The 22,102-nt window shown below is 37.7% G+C and overlaps 1 protein-coding gene across 1 annotated transcript in view; it reads left to right on the forward strand.

Annotated features, from left to right (window-relative positions):
- The first annotated feature begins 3,334 nt into the window (after window positions 1-3,334).
- Window positions 3,335-22,102, forward strand: part of Cps1 (carbamoyl-phosphate synthase 1) — a 122,306-nt gene continuing 103,538 nt past the window's right edge. Inside the window, 2 exon segments of the mRNA NM_017072.2 lie at window positions 3,335-3,651; window positions 14,009-14,152. Of these exon segments, the coding sequence (NP_058768.1) occupies window positions 14,027-14,152 (126 nt within the window). The 5' untranslated portion in view covers window positions 3,335-3,651; window positions 14,009-14,026.

A 22,102-nucleotide genomic window follows, 5' to 3' on the forward strand; every position in this document is an offset into this window, starting at 1 on the left:
GTCTACAGAGGATAGATCTTGAGCACAGGGAAGGGTTGCCAAATGGTAGAGGAGTTCAGCCTTTCTTGCCTTTGGGATGGGAGAAGAAAACACTTTTCTAGGAGCAGGTGTCATGGATGAGTATTTAGCAGCTAGTATTTGTGGTGGCTTATAGATGAGTTTATTGGTTCAGTAAAGAGATCTGTGCCGAGCACCCACGGGTCTACCGTAGTTACCTTCTTTCATGAATTCAGTTGACATCAGGCAACAAGCAAACTAGCAAAATGACTAGCAACAGGCAAACAGGCAAAATAGCAGCCATTGTTAACCCTTTCTATAATTTCACAATATAAACAGAATAATTTCACTTTCCAAGCTAAAATCCTTTGTATCTTCTTACTATACTGTGAATGGCATATCGACCTCTTAACTATATCCCAGCAATCCCTCTAGTACCTGGAATTGACCCTCTCAGAGATATCCTGATAGCATTGCCTGCTTGTTTGACATCTTCTGTCTCACCGAACAGTTCCTAGAAGGTGCCATCAATTTTGTTTGAACCCTTTGCACACGATTCTCCTTCTAGCTGGAATGACTCCCTTTCCACAATACCTACTTAATTAATATGTGCCACCCATTTCATATGCCACTAGCTACTCATAGAAGTTTTGTTCCCACTACTATACTCTTTCCCTTGCAGTGTTGATAATCACACATAAACTCTCTTAATACACCGAAATCCTCATGTGACACTGTTTTCTGTTCCTGTAACAAAATAGCAGAGGTCGTTTATAAAGAAAAGAAATTACTTCCCTAACGGTTCAGGATGTTCCAGAACACAGCATCAATGCTGGTTCTGCTGCAGATTTCTGAAATGCACTGGAGGCCTTTTCAGTCTCACTCGAGGTTATCTAAAGACTCCCCTCTATTCTGTGCTAATTTCTTTGGCACACAGGTCACTGAGATGACCACAGTTTCAGTCTCCAGAATATGCCCGCTTCCCCCCTTTCTCTAGACAGGCTGGGAAATTTTCAAATGTTTCTCCTCTGTTTTCTCTTGCTCCTGGAGCTCACTACTAGTCTAACTAAGCATGGTCAATAATAACAATGTTCATACTCAAGTGCTTTGCTGCTAATTCTGTTGGTAAAAGTCCTTTATTGCTTTTAAGTTTGGCTTTCTACCGAATCTTTGGGCATGGGTACAATGCAGTGAAGTTATTTTGGAGTGGGGCTAATAAGGCCAGCCTTTTCTTCAATTTCCTATAGGATCCTCCTTTTGATGAGCCTCCTCAGTTTCCAGGTCTCCATTTTTCTGGTCTTCCACCCAGAATCCCTATCTTGCTTTTTCTAGTCTTCTCTTCTAGATTTGTCTAACTACTGCCCACCATATAGCTCACAGCTGAGTCCAGACTTTTGAGGTATAGACACAGTAAAGACGTCACTGTTTGGTGCCTATTTTCTATATAACTTGGTTTTCTGTTACTATAATGAAATACCCAAGAGTGAATATTATAAAAGAACTTTATTTGGCTCATAGTTCTAGTGCTTGAAGGACATGGTACAGGCTTTGGTGATATTTCTACAGTGGTTGGCAGTATGGAGGGATCCAGAGTGGGAATAAATAATAAGACAGGAAACCAGAGATGAGGTGGGGCTGTGAGTGCCTCTCCTCAGTGTCACTCGTTAAAGGCCTCACTGCTTCCTAACGCTGCCCTTTCAAGGACAAGTGTCCAGCATGTGTACCTTTGGGGAATCACTTGAAACAGGTCTGGCCTTAGCATCCTAATCCACTTGTGTTTGTTAATACCCATGAGGTGGGAGGTGGGAAAGCAGGTCAGTGTTTCACCTTTGATTATAGTGAAGGCCACTCAACTTCCTGATTGAATAAATGAATGGATGAATGGAAGATGAGAATAACGAGAAGGACAAATGCAATAAGGGACCAAATATATTTGTCTTCACTGATTATTCCTTAACAAGTCTGTGAAGGAATTCTACACAGGTTGCTGCAGTTGAGATTTTGCTCAATTGGTCTTTCTCGGGATGGGTAAAGCACCGACCTAGCATGGGCAAGTTGCTATATTCAATTCTTAAAACTCAAAGAGTTGGTGTTCTTTGGTGTTTTCTCCTTAGATTACGGAATGTGATAGACATTATCGCCGCAGCTTATGTACAACTGCCATGCTCCTGTCATTGATTTGCTCAGCTTTTAGAAAAGCTAGACTCTACTCTGTGCTGACTAATTGACTTTGCTAAGAGTAGAATGAAACTACGAGAGAGTTAGCAGGAGAGCTAATCTAGTTTTTGATTAGTATAATATGTTTGCTTACTTACTATTAATCCAAAAAGCATCTATGGACTGACTTTATATTAGATCTGTGATACTGGTTGCTCCATCCTGAAATGTGCAACTGTAGCTGTTCCTCCTTTATATACACAGATCTGGTGAGATCACTGTTAGGCCACAGTTCTCAGTTTTCTGTCTGCCTGTCTGCCTGTCTATCTATCTATCTATCTATCTATCTATCTATCTATCTATCTATCTATCTATCTATCTATCTATCTATCTATCATCTGTCACCATAATCACCATTATCTATCTATCTATCTATCTATCTATCTATCTATCTATCTATCTATCTATCTATCTATCTATGTTAAATAACTCAAGTTAAATAGCTGCAAGGGAATGAATTCCTACAAAAGCTCAGGTTTAAGATATATGGTTGACTTGTGTAAGTACATGGTTATACTTTTAACACTCATTTTAAACATTTGCTCTTAAAAATCTCCTAACTTTACTGATCACCAAGATTAAAAGATATCAAAAGGAGATGAATACAAACCAGGATGCCTTGCTTCCTGTAAAAGGAACATTTATGTGACATTTTACTTAACTTTGTATCACTTATATTTGTAAATGTTACTTAAAACAGTTTTAGGACTATAAGTTATTTTCAACTATGTTTAATTAGAATTAAATAGTGTGAGAATGTAGATATTCCTTAAGGTGAAAATTTTTACCAGGTTTGAGATGAAGTTGCAAATTGTAGCATATTTCTGCAGGTTAAGTCACCCTGAAGCATACTTAATGTGCAAGGCAATCATTGTCACTTAATAGTGACATTCTGTGAGACATTTGTGACCACTTTTGCTAAGTGAAAATGCTAATTTTGGATTTTTAAAAAGTTGAAGTGTTTAGTACATTCCTTCCTATAGTAATTCTAAGTCAGGTGATCCAACAAGGCCTCTGATACTACTGGCACTGCTGCATGCTTTGTCTCCTGGACTTTGAAGCCATTTTCTTTTTCCAGAGGAGATAAAGAAAGGTGCCTTATCTTAGGTCTGGGAGAAACGGAGTCCAGTATCAAGGTAGCGGAGTAGTTATTTTCCTAGACACAGCACAGAGTTTGCAAGTCTGAAGAAAAGATTAAAAAAGGGCTGTCCTGACGTGGGCCTGGACATGGAAGTCTTGTTTCCAGCCGTCCTGAGTCTAAGCTTGGACGGTCAGAAATGTGCTTGCTTTGATTCTGATGAGGCCCACCTTTCCTTAGCTGCTCACGGTCAAGATTTGGAGAAGAAGCAACAGTGGTGAGCTGAGTAATTCATTGGATTTCGATGAGGAGTTCTTGAGAAAACTGATTACAGATCCTTATAACTTTAATATAATTTGGTATGAACTTTTACTTTTCTCTCTGTCAATTAGTAATTATGCTATGGTATATTTGTTGGGTGGGACAAGAGCTAAATATTTGTTGTTTTATGAGCATTTGGGGTTTTAATTTAAGATTTGTTGATTTATTAAAAAAATGTTTGACTCATGTTTCTACCCCTGACTATTAATCTAAGCCCATGCTGATGTACACTTGATCAAGGACTTTTCTTTTACATACTTTTAGAAAACATCTGTTTTTAAAAATTACTCATTTGATTTTCATTTTACAGTTTATCTTTTAGTACTGAATATGCTAAAAGTTTAGTTAATTTGCTCAGTAGTAATAACTCAACTTCCAGCCACAATTGTCTGCTTAAAAATATCTGATTCTTTTTGTTTTCGAGAACTTGTAGGATCTGAGGGACTTCCTAGGGTGTGGGTCAACTCCGTTGGGATATGACAGCTGATGCGGGGGACTTTGTATTTTATGAGGTGTACAGACATGTATGAACACACTTCATGGCCGTGTGGCTGCCTGAGAGGAATATTGATTTGGTTGTACTTGGGTTTTGAGGTCTTGAGCTTCTTAGGTTTAGAGTTCCCTTTGTCTTTCTTTATTGTTTAGTCTTGAGACTAGAAAAGATGTGACTTTTTCTGAGGATAAACTGTAAAGGCTCTCTGAGAGTGAGTTTGCAGAGAGAGAGAGAGAGAGAGAGAGAGAGAGAGAGAGAGAGTCATCTGTGCTTTTTTATTTTCAGACCCTTTAGCAGCACTCTTGGCATGTAAAAGACTTTTAGTCAACATTGAAGGAAAGAGAGATTATAAGAAGTAATGCTTGCTACTACTACCTATTTGTTGATGCTAAACAGAGGCAAGGAAAAGATTAATTTAGGATCATACAACCAAAATGTGGAAGAAATGAGACTAAAGCCTTGGGAAACTAAGGCATTGCATGGTTTAGATTGGCACTGTAGTTAGAAAGCATCGAGGAGATACATAACAGTTTTATTCAGAAGAGTAGCATTAGTGTAGGAAACAAGGTTGCAATGTGGTGGTTGATCCAAACAAGATGCTTATAAAGAATTTGTCTGGTCTCAGAGAAAAAGAACAGGATTCTGTAGGAATTCAAAGATTCTGTAGAATATAGGCAAGCAGAGAAAGTTCATGTCATTCAGCTTCAGATGTCGTCACAGGGCAAAGTGTTGCATTAATTTATGTTGGCTGATCGAGTCACAGTCTGCTCTATTTATTTTTCCTCTGCCAACTCCATTTTGTACAGAGAAGACTTCAGTAAACAAAAGGCGGACGGTTTTTGACACAGGGAGTGTCAAGCCACTTGAAGAATCAGTTATGTATCTTAGCTGTATTATTTTATAATCATGCACTTTTTTTTCTTGGGATTTTTTTTCTTCTTCTTTGCCCCTGCTCTGTCATGAACTAAGTATGGTTAGAGGAGAAAAATATCGCCTGGGGTTTTGAGTGCTTGAACAGTCTGGAGTCCAGCCAGCTGCTCTAGTGAGGCGAGTGAAAGAATTCACAGAACTGGACCTTCCCCTCCCCTAGTCTCTGCCAGAAATCTGTCTTAACGGTAATGCTCAAGAACCATTTTAAGAGTGTCACCGTCCCTGCCCACACCTAGAATATGATCTCAAAATTCTACTTACAAATTTAAGGGCTGAATAATAACCATGCAAATGAAGCAATACTGCTAAATTAATAGATTTTCTAGTTTTGTATTATAGAAGCATTTACTTCATTTAAACCTTATTTAGGGAAGTGCTTCCTCTTTACAACATAACTCTCATGGTAGTTATTCTGACACCAATGTGAAGGAGCTGCAAAGGCAGTTTGTACACATAGACAACTCAGAACATAATTTTGAAATATTAAAACTTCTTAACCATATATGCATTCTTAGTCCTCAGGTCATTATAATATTTTAATTTTTTTATTATCGAGATAAGTTGGATTGTATCTTCACAATCAATAAATACATTTTCTTTCCTTGTCTAGCAAAAAGGAAACTAAAATGAAAGGCTTTTTCCTCCCAACCTAATGGACACCAAATCTTTTGTGCTGTGTTCAAAGAGCAACCAAGGTGTTGTGATTCACTTGTGAGTAAAAATTACAGTGCCGAAAAGTGTCTGGGTGAAGGCATGGAGCTTTTGCGACAGTCAAGTGTTCCAGCCTTATCCTCTGGAGAGGGAAAGAATAAAATGATAACGTGCCAACAAAAGTCTTTATTGAAAGTGTTTTGTCTTTTATTTAAAGGTTTGCCTGGGGATCAATCTGTCTCTAGGTTGTACAGTTGTATGTGTTTGAGATTTGGAGATGAGTTGGACCCACTTCTTAGTTTCTATGATAGTGTTAACATTTTATATCCTAGCCTTTGCATTCCTAGGTTACGAGCCTACTCCCTTAGAGTCCTTTATTTCCCTTTGATTTAAAGGTAGATGGATTGCGATAAGTGTTGTTGAGTCAGTCAACTACGAATCAATTGAGTAGACAACGGTAGAAAACCAGACATGGGCAAGTGACTTTTTGAGTCAGAATATGTAATAATTTGAAGGATGCATTCACTATTTTAGGCATAATTATTATTCACATTTGAGAAACTCTTCTTTTTTTAAGCAACACATTAACCTACCATCTTGACAAACACAGTGCTTTGATTATGTTGATTATGTCATTTCTCTTTCTCTTTAAACATGTGTAATCATCCTTTTTGTCAGATTCCTAGAACACTACTTCAGTCTCAGCTTCTCACCTCAGTCAATTACATTTATTTATTTATTTATTTATTTATTTATTTATTTATTTATTTATTTAGTTTTTGAGGCAAGGCACAAGCTAGCCTTAAACTTCCTATGTGGCAGAGACTGGCCTTGAACTCCTGGCCTTCCCCTCTCCCAAGTGTTGAGATTTTACAGGCTTATCTCCAAATGCCCAGTTAGTCAGGTAACTTTTAAATACAACATTTTGATATCTTTTCACAGTTTTTCACTTAAAAAAATTGATTGCTTTGCTTTTGAATTTCCTGACGTTTCTAAGAACACCTTTTATTTTCTAACCCAGAATCAAATGATGCGAACATATATATTTTTTTTCTCCCTGAGCTGTGAATAATCTTAGTGAAGGCAAGAACAGGTGAAGGACGAATGACAGCAATGAACAACACAGAAAAGAAATCCCAGTTCTTCAATACTCAAAGCCATAGCAGGAATTTGAGATCCAAGGCGGTACTTTGACTAATAGTTAGCAGTCAGTAGAGTTCAAAGATCAGTAAGCTGCCCTCTTTTCTTCTCCTTTTGCTGTCCTTCCTCTCTATCTGTTCTTTTTCCTTTCATAGCATTGATTCTCTAAAAAAGTCTCTATAAACAACAGTAGCATCACCACCACCACCTCCACTACCACGACCACCTCCACAGCTACAACAGCAGCAGCAACAACTGGAACAACAGCAGCACTCATGCTTACTATAATGCCATTCTTAACCTACGACATTGGAGGGAGAAATAATTGTGCATTCCTTTCCTGGCGAGCTGCAATAGCATTTTAGGAAAGTAGAACTTAAAGTTGGTGAAAGCATTATTCCAGTTTCCGAGAACCTGAAACCCATCTTCCTAGATCAAATTCCCTTGGAAATAGGAGGCCACAGAGGGTGTCTGGTTTATTATATCAGATATCCTGTTAAAGGGACTGGACTAAGAATGTGCGTAGATGGCCTGTTTAATAAGTCCTCAACGTCATTCTAAAGTAAACGGCTCTCTCTTGCTTCACTAGGTCGGCACCTTCAAGCCCATTACACAACATACTTCGAAACTGTGACCATCACACATGTTGAATTTAAAAGGGTCCAGTAGTGTCCTGGCACATGACCCGGATCACCACCTCTCCTCACAGCGAAGGTTGCTCTTTCGAGTCTTGCAAAATCATCAGTGTTTGCTCTTGACAAGTTGAAAAAACAAGTTCATCAGAGCAGTTTGTTCTGTTCAGCACATTATAAGATGGGAGGGTTTTGGCAGTAATAATCGTTGTGCAAAGAAGGGCTGCTGATGAATTCGGTATTTAAAAAAAAAACGTTTTCGTAGAAATATTTTACTAGTTAGAATGGGCACGTATCCGATCATTTAGTCATCGTACCCGGTGAAATTTACATTGTAAGCATGTTTTTGGTCAAGTTTTAAGAAAATGCTTTGACTAGGATGAGCTAAATGGACGCAGTTGTTAGCATCTTTCTAATTGTTTTATCTTTCATGAAAGCACTCTTATTTAAAATGTGTCAATTATTTGGAACTCAGGTGTAGATCAACTCCTTTTTTTTCCTTTTAAAGAAAGACTAAACTAAATGCTTTTACTGAAGGCTATTCAGTACTGAATAGCTCATGAATATGAGATGACTATATATTTACTCAGATGCCAGATTTTCATATACATAAAACGAAAGAACCAGAAAATGATTTTAAAGGGTTATTTTCTAGCTATCTAAAACTATATAATTTATACTATTTTACTTATAAAATGTAGGTGAGACACTTAAATGTTGTCAGTGTTCTTGAAATAATTTTTAGCTATTTCCTGATGTACATTGATGGATAGATAAGCTTAGCATTTCTTAGTAAATACTTCCTGAATCGGTTATTCTTTTAGTTATTCTAGATCATATTTTCAAGCAAATATGAAAACTCAATGGCTTTGGAATGACAAGTTGCGAACAATAAGATATAAGGTAGAAAACTGTGAGAACATGATTTGCTATTGTGGTTAAATCTGGCCAAGTCTCAGTCCAATTTGCCTGATCTGAATTACGAAAACAAAAGATTGCCAGTGTGATTCTCCTACTATTTTAATATCTTTGTTATTTTTAAATTTATATATAATGGCAAAAGTAAAGTCACAATTTCTTCTGTCTTTCATTTTTGACACTAAGTTGTACTCTCCTCATTTCACATGATGGCATAAATGCTTCTGAGCTCTGAAATCTGTTCTTTGTCCTTCCACTCTCGGACGTGCTTTCTGTCAGGCTGGTTTTTGCCCAGCCCACTCTCTCCACCCCACTCTCCACCATCAGACCTGCTTTTTGCAAGTATGACTAATATGCAGGAAGAGGCTGGACATTGGCTAGGCGCTGAGTTCAGATCCTGACCTCCACTCTGTCAGTGTGGTGCTAGACAAGCTAGTTACAGTGCTAGGGCACACTATCAGCTACACAACGGGAGCTGCAGTTGACAACCAGGAATTGCTTCTAAGCTTAACGGAGAGGGCAAGCAGGCACCTCACAATGAGAATAAATGGCAACTTGCTTAACTTTATGCATGACTAGAACTACTAAAACAAGTTTATTTAAATATGTATTTATTCATATATATCTTTTAATATGAATATGTAATATGCTAAAATATTGTAATCATACACTAGTGTCTTAGCTTCTTATGTAATATTTTAAAATTTATTATTGAATAATTTCCATTTTCATCATTAAAGGTTATGCTTGCTTATTAACCCTACATGTCATGATTTTAAATTTTAGTGGTCACCAAAGTGGTACTTTTTACATCTTTATTCAATATTTAACTTTCCAAAAAGTGTTCAGTTTATTTTCTTAATTTCTATTCTAGATTCTGTGCTCTAAATATACTTTATGTAAGTATTGTCAGCTATGACTAACTTAGGACTTCTTGCTATTAGTATTAACACTACATCTGTCTTTTTTTTAAAAAAATTCTCTATAGCTTTTTTTTGGCAGACATTTTTCCTCCATCTTTTGGACTGACTTACATCTGACCCACTTGGATTTCATTCCACTGTGTTTCTGTTTGACCGTGTCTTCATTTTTCCAAGGTCACTTGAATTCTGAATCAGCTTTCTAAGGAACTCTCTATTTTCTTTTCATTTCACCTGCCCTCAACATACTTGGCTAATTCACTTGCAACTGCCCACTTCTATCCATTCTCTGCAAATTGTATGTGCACCAACGTCAGCCTGGAGTACATGCAAACCTCTTGTAGTAAGGTAGGTCGTGCCTGCTACTTTTTTTCAACTATCAACAATGTTTTTTTGTCTTTTTTTTTTTCCGGGAGCTGGGGACTGAACCCAGGGCCTTGCGCTTGCTAGGCAAGCGCTCTACCACTGAGCTAAATCCCCAACCCCTCAACAATGTTTAAACACAGCAATGAGCACAACAAAATATACTACTGTTGAATAAAAGTACATGTTATATATACTAGTGGGCTTGTTCTCTTTAAGGTGTTTTCAAACACTTGGGGGTTTATAAGTGATTGCTGTTTTATTATCATAGGTTATAAATCACATGTACCTTGGGGTCTTATTGAGTGAATCCAATTTTACAAGGTCTCTTCTCTCGGTTCATTTTTCAGCTTCTTTTACATCACTTCAACGTTTAAGTTATCAAATGTTAGATTGATAACCACATTAATCATAATTGTTACCTTACTTTCTAGGCCTCAGAACGGCAATGGGATTCTTAATGGGCATGTCTTACTTGATCGGGTTTCCAAAGACACTGGTTATCATTAGAAAAAACCTTCCTCAGACCACTTAATATCTGTCTGTTGCCATTATCAACATCTGACATGTTAGTAAGCAACGGAAGCGAGTTGAAATCTTTATATTTAAACTTGAAGGAACTTTCTGTCAGCGTACCCTCGCTTTTGAGCAAAGAAAATGAGTGCAATTAATGTGGGTATAATCTTTATCTTTTCCTTTCAAAGTACAGTCACCCTTGTCCACGTCCTTTCTGTGACAATGGCCCTGTTATATTCTTCGACTAGTAGAACCATATAATTGAACTTGGCTCCTTTCTACTTGTGTATTTTATTGTAACACATCCCTATGTAACACAAGAGTGGGGTTTTCTTCAGGGAGTTTTTGAGTTTCCTTTATTCTGAGTTTTTTGCCTTCCAGTCATGCTTTACTTGTAACTTAGATTTTTCTTTCTTTTTTTCCAGAGCTGAGGACTGAACCCAGGGCCTTGCACTTGCTAGCTTAGTTTTTTTCTAACAAGACTTTTGTAGTAATAGTACTTCCCCCCCTGATTCCTAGGTATCATTCTATCCTCTTGGGTTTATTGACATAATTTTGTTTGTTACTTCTTAAATAATTATCACAGACTAGGAATTCAGTACATATAAACTTAGTCATCCATCCATCCATCCATCCATCCATCCATCCATCCATCCATTCTTTCCATAATGCTTTTATTGCATACTTGCTATGTAATTGGGTCTTTGAAAGAGGCTCAATTTCTTAGCATTGTTTCATATTCATTCCTTGGCAAGTCAGAAGTTTGGTGGTTTCTGCACACTTGAAGAGGAATTGCTAATGCTATTATTTATTCTGAATCTGTGGCCTTTATTTTCTACAATGAGTTGTTCTCAACTTTTCACATTTGGTAGGAGGCCTCCTTAGTGTTGCTTTGTGTGAACTTGTTTCAAAAATGATTGCCATGAGTGGATTAATGGGAACAAAGGTGGTGCGAACAGTGTTTAGTCTCAGTGTTTAGTCGCAGTGGTAACCTACATGTTAAGTGAAACCAAACGCTATTTACTGCCCTGATGGAAAGTTAGGGAAGATACCAGGGAAGGTGGTGCCTGTGTTCATTGAAAGGGGTTGGTTGTCCCTTGATTAAGTTGTAATCAGTGGGTAAATGGACACATATTTTTGAAAAGAAACTTAACTATTGACCAAAATGGAAACATTAATATGTAACACAATAGCAATAGGAAGAAAGGAAAGTGGAATCGTTGCAGGTTTTTCAAGACATATAAAGGGTTTTGTAACAATGGTAAATCTTTTTGATATGCTTTTACTTCACAAAACCCTATACAAGTCCACTGAAGTTTTTAGAGCTATGAAATTTACATAGACATAGATATAGAAGTAAATATACAAAATGTTGACTGAGGTTATATTTGGGAGTGAAACAATTGTTTCAACTTTTTAAATATAAAAATGAGAATAAATTCACCATCATATGCAATATAATACTATTACAATAACAGATATTATAGTTGCAAATTTCTAAACTTAAATACTTTGGAAAGCTGAAAGCTATTACTTTTTTCAAAGGATGATTAGTAATTGTATTAGTCAATGATTATATATACACATATATATTACACATATACTCATATACTCATATACACATATATTTATTTGTGTGTGTGTCTCTGTGTATAAGTGAAGGTACGTGTATGCACAGTATATGAATAGAGGTCAGAAGATAATCTTATGTGTTGGTCTTCACCTTCTGCCTAGTTTGAAACATGCTCTCACCCTCTCACCCTATTTTTCACATTCCAAGCTACTGGGATCCATGAGCTTCCTAAGATTCTCGTGGCTCTGTCTTCCATCTTATCATTGGAGCAATGTGACTGTAGATGGAAGCTTCCTGTCTGGCTTTAGATAGGCCCTGGGGATCTGGACTCAAGTACCCACTCATGTGTGCACAGCAAACGCTAGCCATTGAACCATCTCCCCAGCAAGAGGGTGGGGGGTGGGGAGAGAGAGAGAGAGAGAAAGAGAGAGAGAGAGAATGGATTTTCATTTTAATTTATGGGAAAGAATAAAATGCTTTTTTAGCATTAAATTAAAAGGTACTAGAATGTTCCTAACTCTTCCAAATGTAGTGAGTGTCTTGATTTTATTTCTCTATGTGGGATTACATACAAGAAAATAAAGTGACAGCTATGGTAAGAACATGAGTAACAGAGGGAAAGTCTGCATTAAATAATTTTATTTCCCCAGACAAATGACTTATATAAACTTAGAGACCCACAATGGCCTGGCTTCTAGGCAGTACATTTTCTAAAACAATTCCCATCACTGGTGTCCATGATGCATTCCCCCTTAGCTGAATGTAGGCAGCTTATCTAAGGAAAGAATCATAGCAATGCAGAAAAATTCAAAATATCATGACGTGTACTATTCTTTTAAATTTTTGTTGCCTGGCTTTTGTGATCCCTACCCATCATGTCCTAGGCCCCACCCCTTTGCCCTGCCCAAATGTCAGTTTCCTCCTTTGTGTAGTGATGTCTGACAGTTTGGTTGTAGAGTCTGGTCTATCTGGGCCCTTAATTCCAAAGACCTTCACCATGTTATTCACTACCCATTATATATGGGCTTTCCAATCTCGAGGTCGATTATGGAATCCCAGTGTATGAATCTTCTATCTTGAGTTTAAAACTTTTAGCCATTTTTCCAAATAGCTTGACCCCAGAGAATGTTTCTACACTAATGCATCAAGACAGAGGAGATACACTCTGCTTTGATACTTATTTATTTATAGGCTCACATTCCCCCTTCCAGCATTGATAATATTAACATTATCATATCTTTGAGTCATCCCTTTCATTATGGAAATCCTAAGGAAGATGTCTCCACTGCTTACATTTCTGGCCATTGAGGCTATCTGGCAATGATGTTGTGGGGCTTTCTTCTCTTTATATGCCTTGGCTTAAATGAGATACCCTGCCAGCCAATGTGACCCTTTGGCTAAAGGATGAACTGAGTAATTTTATTTAGGTCAAAACACAAATGTCCAAATCTTGGATTATCTTAGGTGACACTTAAATCACTAAGTAACTAAGATTATTGTTTTTATTAAGTCATTTCTTATTGTTTTATTCACATTTACAGGCTTAAGAGACTTAGAGGTACATAATAACTTCCTTTGCTCTCTTGTGTTTTGATTAGTGTTACCAATAGCTTTAAAATCTGGAATGTAGAGTAATGTTGTAATAAAGCTGTAGTATACTGCTTCATTAGTAATCCTCTTCCCAAATAATTCAGATGTTTTCTGTTTATTTGTGAAGGAAAGTTCCAGTTTCTTTACTGGATGTGGTTTCCATCATCTTTTCCCAAGCAGAACGTGTCCAGGTTTGGGTTTTCTTGAAATCCAAATATCTTCTGAAGTAAACGAAGCATCATTTCCAACTCAGTAAAGCGTGTGACCTTTTGTATTATTAGAGAGGTACTGTCCTTCAAATAAGCAGTACACCTAAGGCTGTTTACCACGCCTGGGTCATGTTATTCAGCTACACAAGCAACTCTTTTGATGGCTAGCTTGCTTGCTGCAGCAGTAACATGATTTCCACAGGAGAAGGTGCCATTTGTTATGTTGCAACTTGTATGACATGTCCATTGGAACATCTCTGGACATCAGCTTGGGAGGAGGGGCTGAGGAGGGGAGGAGCTGTAGACGGGCTATTTAATGGCAGAATGAATGGGGAGTCAAAGATCGCTGTGCAGTCAGCCTTCAGCCCCAACTGCACTGTCTCCACACAGCTTTCCTTCCCACTGGTTACAAGCAAATTGGACAACAAAATCTCATGAGATATTTGTGATTTAATTTTAGTCACAAAACATCTTCAAAATGACGAGGATTTTGACAGCATGCAAAGTGGTGAAGACACTGAAGAGTGGCTTTGGTTTGGCCAATGTGACTTCGAAGCGACAGTGGGACTTCTCTAGACCTGGCATCAGGCTCCTTTCTGTGAAGGTAACACCCCTGTTTCTTATTTTTGATGATAATACATAGGGCACAGTTTAGCAGTGAAGCCAAGAGGGTGCTGACAGAGCAAATACAGCTTTGAATACAATTCCAAAGTGTTATTAAAAAGTGCTTTACCACAGAATCCATTGATAGAGCAAATGACTATTTTTAATCTTCTCTGAGTAAACCTAAAGTGATCTTTACCCAATATGAAGAATGACCCTAGTTCCTTTGAACAAATAAAATATAAGTATACTACTAGAAAAAAGAAACACTTTAAAAAATGTTATTATAGTTTAGTTTATGCCTTGATTTTATTGCTAATAATGTGAGTCAAAGGAAAGAAGCAGGTTCTAAGCACATAAGGTAATGCCCTCCCTCCACCCGACACAGTGTGTTAAGCATTTGTTATATAATGGCTTGACTGAAAAGGTTTCTTTTTAGACATATAAGATTATAAAAGTTTAGAAGGAAAACATCTATGAATTTTTAATATTGGAGGTCCCTGTACATAGAGAAATACAGCATTTCCATGATCTCTTAACCTTCTTATCAGAGGAAAAAAATTATGATCCTCAGTTTTGCAGAATCAGATTTTGAGGCACACAGCAGCTGAAAATCTGTCTGTCCAGGTTTATCTGTAGCTGAGAGGACAAGTGCACAGTGGAACAACTTCCCTCCTACCCCCACCTCTGGTTATGAAATTCATACAGGAATCTCTACCCTTTCTTGTCACTTTATCAAGATATTTCTTACTGGAGAAGTCTAAATTACATCATGGGAACTTGGTCAATGAAGCTCTTTTCTTTTTTCCATTTCTTTTCTGTTTTTATGGGTTATTTTATTTATTTACAGTTCAAATGTTATCCCCTTTCCCAGTTCCCCCTCCACAAACCCTCTAGCCCATCCCCCTTCCCCTGCTTCTATGAAAGTACTCCCTTCCCCCCACCCATCCTCCACTCCAACCTCACTTCCTTAGCATTCCCCTACATTGGGTCATTGAGTCACAGGACCAAGGGAAGCTCTTCTTTTCTGAATACAAAGCTTAAGAAATCATGGTAGCTTTAATATACTGTTTCTTTAGTGTAAAGAGCTATAAAAATGTAGAAAAAATTCCTCTTTAAATGTTGTGTAAAAATAGGTAGAGTAGCATTGGGAATTCTGTTTATAGTTTGTGTGCATAGTGGGCTGACAAGTGGGGCTCCTTAAGTTCTTTTGCTTATGTTGTTGCTTTGGTCAGGATTTGGATTCAGGTATGTGTGGGAACAACCGCTTTCTTTAGGTTCTTATAGTTTCCAGGGATAGGAGTTGGACAGAAAAAGAAATAAAATGAAAGAGAAGAGAGGGACATAAGAAGACAGGTGGGAGAGAAAAAGAGGAAGGGAGGGATGGAGAGAGGGAAAGGGGGTGGGCGAGGGAAGAGGGGTTGGGAGGAAGACAACTATACTTACATCGATGGGATGATATCAGTTTTATTCTGCCACCCTGAGAACTTCTTACGAAGCCTAAGAGAGCCATCTTGGATTCATTTTAATTACAAGATGGAAGTTAGAAAGGAGAACGGATATTCTTTTTTTTACTACCTTCTATTTATGTGCAAACAATTTGGACAATTTACTTTTTTTTTCTTTTTTTATTTATTAACTTGAGTATTTCTTATTTACATTTCGAATGTTATTCCCTTTCCCGGTTTCCAGGCCAACATCCTCCTAACCCCTCCCCCTCCCCTCCTATATGGTTGTTCCCCTCCCCATCCTCTCCCCATTACCGCCCTCCCCCCAACAATCAGAGAACTGATATTCTAAACTATCAACAAGAACACAGTACCTTGATATAGATGGAGAATGGTGGTTTGGCTTTAGTTAAGTGTTTTCAATGCCTTGAAGATAGTCACATGCTAAGAGAAGAAACTGTAATGACAACAGTATCATCTACAGTTTAAGTGCTTTGTCATATTTTTGTATTGGGTCATCTGGAACATTTTTTTTATGTTGTTGTTGTTCTTGTTCTCATAGAAGTGGGTAGCTAAGGACGAGCATGTCTCTGTTAAATGCTAAAACCAGAGCAATGAACTGACTAGTTAAACTAGTAGAGGCCACAATAATTAGAAGTCATCTCCCCAGACTCAGCAAGCACTCTACAGAGCAATTACCACACAACGACAAGAGCTAATTATGTGGACCGACCCTTGGGAAAGCAGTTCTTGCTCATGATGGTAGATCTGCTTCAAGGGTCTTCCATAGTTCATAGCTAAAGAATGACAAATTTTCAGGAGGAATAAGCCATCATTTCAAGGTGTACAAGCCATTACTCACACACAGTCATTACTGGCCAGAACTTTGGAGGAATGCCAGGCATGAAAAATGGAAGTTCTTAAGCTTCATGGTAGTGAATTAAAGTCCCACAGAGTTGAAGGGGGACCTGTGTCCTTATTCACTTATTTTGAAATAGTCCTTTATGCTTGCTTTTTTCCCTTGCCTTCTCTTTGAAAACTCAAATTTCTAAGAAATGCATATCCAAATTAATTCTTTTTGAGGTGGGCACAGTATTTTAAAGATAGTTAAAAGTCATTAGGGTGTATTTACATAATTGTCATTGAACAGCATAGGAGCAGCTTTGAAAGGTTAGTAACAGTACAGCTAGTTACAGATAGTAAGTGGGTTGTGAAAGACACTGAGATCCAAAAGCACTGCCCTGTAAGCCAGGTTGCACTTTCAATGTCAGAAGAGGTCACTTTTTTCTCCCTGGAATGAGAGAGGGAGGTGGGACCAACTGTGACACACCGTGTTTTTCTGCGACACTTCCTTGCATATTTGCTTGTGGCTAATATTTACAGAGTGTGTGTTGCCAGTGGATACAATTGCGTTTCACTCATGGGGAAGAAGAAAGAACTTCAAGGTGCTCCTTGTTGTAAAAGAAGTTGGTACCAAGGGTATAAATGATCAACAACCATAACATATGAAAGTTTTAGAGACCATAATCTTTTTTCTATTAGTATTGAAAATGCCCAGTGTGCATTATTATACTCAGCCAGTCGGAACAGTTCTGTTGAAGACACTGAGGCTGAGAAATAAAATAAAATATGGATTCTTGCCTCGGTTATACATTTCATATTATTCTGACCTTGGCAGCTCACATAGTCTCTGAACTTAGACTTTGCCATAAGTAGTGGGGAGAGAGAGAATGTATAATCACTATTCAATACTGAAGCTTAGAAGGCAATTTAAAATGAAAGATGAATACTTAAAAAACTGTGTTCCATTCACTTCAGAAGAAAGACTTCTAGAGGGTTAGATGGGGTTTTTATGGTTTTTCACAAACCACAGATTGTTTCAATGAGAAGAACCCTGATAAGAACTCTTAAACATTTACGGTGATACTTTTACTTTGCTTAAATACTTTAATTAAATAAGGTATCTTTTATATCAAATATGACTCAAGCACCAAAATGAATGATACTTGTGGTAAGGATTGAGATAGGAGTAATCTTATGACACATATTCAATGCCTCAGTTATTAGTCAAAAGCAGGTAGTATATCAAAATGTTCAATTTTATCCATCAACTTATCTAGTTATTCATTATTGGACAGATCAGCACATTGTGGAAGAATATAGAAGAGGAATGGGCAAAACTAGGTGGTATTGTATGCATAGTCTCTGACTTGAATAAGCTTCAAGGTTTATGAATTCTAAATTCACAAGTCTTCAAGACAGCAGGACTGAAGGACAGTTGTCCTTGTACTTATAAACTTGAAAAGCAAAGGTATTCAACTGAAAAGGTTGAGTTCCCTGTGATTAGAAAAAAAAAAAAACCTCTAACTTCTAATATTAATCTAGTCACACTTAATAGGAACCTGTGTTCAATTAAGCCAGGCAACATCCAAGTTTTCTCTCTGGCAATCTGCATGTGACAGAGTCCTCTGAAAAGTTGTATTTTGTAAGACTATTCTGATCCCAATAAGGCAGCGTCTCTAGCTTAATCTCAAGGAGCTACCTTTACTTCAGTAGGAACTGATGACTACAAAATCCTACAAGAAGAATCCTTTAGCTATCGCCTCAAGAATCATTCACGAAAAATAAAATATGTTAGCATATTGGAGTCTTTCTGTAGAATACTTGGGGGTAAGGATTAGGATGAGATAAGCTCGTCATACATATTCAAGGTTTGCTGCTTTATTAGATTTTTAGTACATGCATGTTAGGGGTGGATTTCATCCATGGTAGTGCAAATATTTCAATAAAAATTATGTTCAAGTCCCAAGTGGTTATTGTCTAATTGGTTCAGAGAAGAGATAAATGTATATGTTTTTGGTGCAGTTTTCCTGTAGTTGGGAGGGGGCTTCTCTTTTGCATTCTTGTGTATGTTATTCATACTCCGTCTCTTTCTGGAAGCCCAGATCTTTTAGCTTACAACTGACAGTGCCTTGAACATTTGCACATCTTTGCATAGCACTTTTGGAAAAGCTGGGAGAGAGGGTAGTGGGCGAGATTCCAGGGGGCAGAATTTCTGGAAGCAGGGGCTCTGTGTTCAAATCATGGTTCACTTTCCCTAAGGCTGAGCCCTACCTCCTTGCCTTATCATCGTTCTGACCTGGGTCTTAGGGTCTAGCCTGGTCTGGATTCATATTTCCTTGGCTTCTCCTCAAGGCCTCCTTTGCCCAATCCTTGAAAATGCTTTTTAATGGTTTAGAAGTGAAATGAGGTTCAGCTGCTGAGGAAATGGGGATCATTCCTTTGCCCGGTGTCTCCATTAGAGCATCTCGGTCTCTCTGACTTGTTAGGAATAAGAGCGGCAGTATGGCGTCCATGTCCCTTTTGCAATGAGAAGCTGGAGGTCTCTGTCAATCTCCAGATGGAGACCGACAGACCTTGACATCACCGGTATTTCCCAAAGTCTTTACAATGATTGGGCCCCAGAGAAGGCTACATGGGCCAGCGTCAAACGTTCTGTGACGTCATAGCATAGAAATCCCTGGCCTACACTTTCTTGTTTTCTTGAGTACAAAGTCAAAACATGAACATACTTTGGAGGTCACTCTCCTTTATTTAGTCTTTTAAACTTATTAAACACCATCTGAAAAGCTTTTAAATTTCTTAAGGTAGTTGTTGGGTAGTGAAACGTCATTAGTTAATAAATAGGTTTGATACATGGGAACAGAATTTGATGGTTTCACCAATGCCAGACCATACTAATTTATAAATATAACGTAAAAATTAGCTAATACCATTTGGTCACTCCCAAATACAGAACCATTTGTTCTATACCATATGCATAGTCAGAACTTGTTAAAAAAAACATATACTTAGGAAGACTTGTAATGGAATCTTCATGAATACCATACTTTATAAGAAATTTAATTAGAACAAAATTATTCATGAATCTGGCTCTTTGCTCATCTATGCCCAGGACGTGGGGCTGTTCAAAATTAACCTGCGATTTTTATCTCCTACACTAGCTTATGTTTAACCAAAACCAGGGGACTTTGGTGCTGTAAGGCTTAATCGATTGCTACAGTCACGATGTTCACACATCCCAAAATGTTAAGCATCCATAAATACAAAGAAATACACCAACTATTCTAAAGATAAACAAATTGTGCTGTAAGTAGAAATGTACGGACCCATATTTTGAAAGCATAGCTCCAAAAACAAAAAGATAAGATTTCACTTACTGTATGATTTACATAATAAATATCTGAAAAAAAATCTGTCCTGAGGCTTCCTATTTTCCATAGTTTAGTTCAGATATACGTTTTAAGAGGCTGAGTACCGAAGTGAACTAATAGCTATGAGACATCAGTTAGTCCAGAAATCAAATAAATTATATAGCTCGAGGCTGTGGTGAAAATGAAAACAGCACACCAAGCCTCTATTTTCTCTGATATGCATATAGTTCACTTAGATAAATGACTCTACCTCGGTATAACAGATTCCCGGAGTAAATCATTTTTATTCCTCCTACTGGCTTAAGGGGATTCTTACCTTTATAATGCTTTATATCCAAACCTCTGTGACTTGTGTTGCTCAGTCAGCTTAAAGAGTTACACACACACAGCATTTTATTTGCAAATACTAACACGTCTGGTTAAAAGTGTCATCACTCTGCCCATTTCACAGATGTGTAAATACCAAAATTAACAAGGCCATTCTTGTTTACATACGGAGACGTTTATCAGGAAATGTGGTTAGAACTTTAAGCAGACCTCCAATATCAGCTATTTTTTTCTTTTTTTATTATCTCTTTTATTCTGTAGCCTATAATACAATTATACAAATTTCTTCCTCCCTTTTCACACCCCAGATAGATATTTTAAAATTTCTTTTTTAATTTATTCTCTCAGATTATATCCCTACCGCATCTGCCCCTGACTCCTTTTCTTCCAGTCCCAGCCGCCCCCAATTCTTTCCTCCTCCTTTGTTTCCCTTCAGAAAAGGGCCGGCCTCCCCGGCACTGCAACCAAACATGGCACATCAAACTGGAGTAAAGACTAGGCACCTCCTCTCAGTTTAAGGTTGTGGAAACTTGTAGGAGGAAAAGGATCCCCAAAGCAGCCATAAGCAACAGGGATAGTCCCTGCTCCCATCGTTAGTGTCCTGCAGGAAGTCAGGGCTACACAAACTTAACATATATGCAGATGGCCTAAATCAGACCCATGCTGGCTCCCTGACTGTAGATTCAGTCTTTATGAGCCTCTATGAGCCAAATTTAGTCGATTCTGTGGGTTTTCTTGTGGTGTCCTTGACCCATCTGGCTCCTACAATTCTTCCATCCCCTCTTCCATAACATTCCATGAAAGTTTCACCTAATGTTTGGCTGTAGGCCTCTGCACCAGACTCTGCTGAATCTATTTTCTCGCTGAGATTTCCTTGTTTGTGCTAGAGCCCCCATCTACCTGAATTTTATCTCAATGGCACCCCTTGTGCTTTCCTCTCTTTTATTTTCTTGCACTTTTAGAAGAGGCTCAGATCAAAGAGTCAACAAGGATTCCTTCTAGGTATGGGTGACAGAAAGTATACAAATAGAGTATTTCAGCACAATGCTGTTGAGATATTTCCCTCCCCCCTTCAACGAAGTCATTGTTGTGTGGCTGTAACAAGAGGTGCTGCTTTTTAGTTTTTACCCTGTCCGGTGTGCTTCTGTATTCAAAAGTCCAAGTCTATTTCCAAATACAAGCAAAGACTCATTTCACTTGTTTCCTGTGTCTTGAAATAAAGGGTTAAAAACACCACAAACCCACAAAATACCTGATTCAAAGCAAAGGACCAATATCCTCAAAGTCAGTGGAATGACACTGGGATGTAGATCCTTAAACGGGCATCAATGGACGGTTATAAACAGCATCATAATGAATGCAAAGAAATGCCCAGCAGTGATAAACAAGAAACTGATTTGAAATTTTACAGGCTAATTATAAATTCTGTTTCAATTTTGAATACACTTTCTAGGACTAAACTCTCTCAGTTAGCTTAGTCTAACCCCAGGGACACTTTTGAAGAGCTTCTTGAGGGGAAATTTAGCTGTGTGACTTCCATTATTACTTGTCACATTGTTCTAATTCTGGAACGTTCTTTGAAGCATTGACTCTTTTAAATGTGATCTCAAATCGAGAAGTCTTAAAATGTAGAGAATTCTGGTCATTTGTAGCCCTCTGAAGCTATCCAGTCACCGCATGCAAAAATGAAAATAAACCTGTACATGTAGTTTCAATGTGAATTTAAATTTTCAAACCAAATTAAAATCCTTGAAGAGTGGTTTGGGCAATGATCTTTGTATATTCATACTTTAGAAAATGTCATTAAAAGATTAAAACACTTTACAATACAGTGGAACCACAATGCCGAGATCCATATAGGCAAGCCACAAAGAATGTCAAAAATTTATTGGATTTATAATGAAATATATAGGTAAATCACAAAATTATGTTTTCATAAAAATTACTTTTAATTGGTGAAGG

Source organism: Rattus norvegicus, chromosome 9 (genome assembly GCF_021556685.1).
Source record: "Rattus norvegicus strain SHRSP/BbbUtx chromosome 9, alternate assembly SHRSP_T2T, whole genome shotgun sequence".
NCBI classification, from domain to species: domain Eukaryota; kingdom Metazoa; phylum Chordata; class Mammalia; order Rodentia; family Muridae; genus Rattus; species Rattus norvegicus.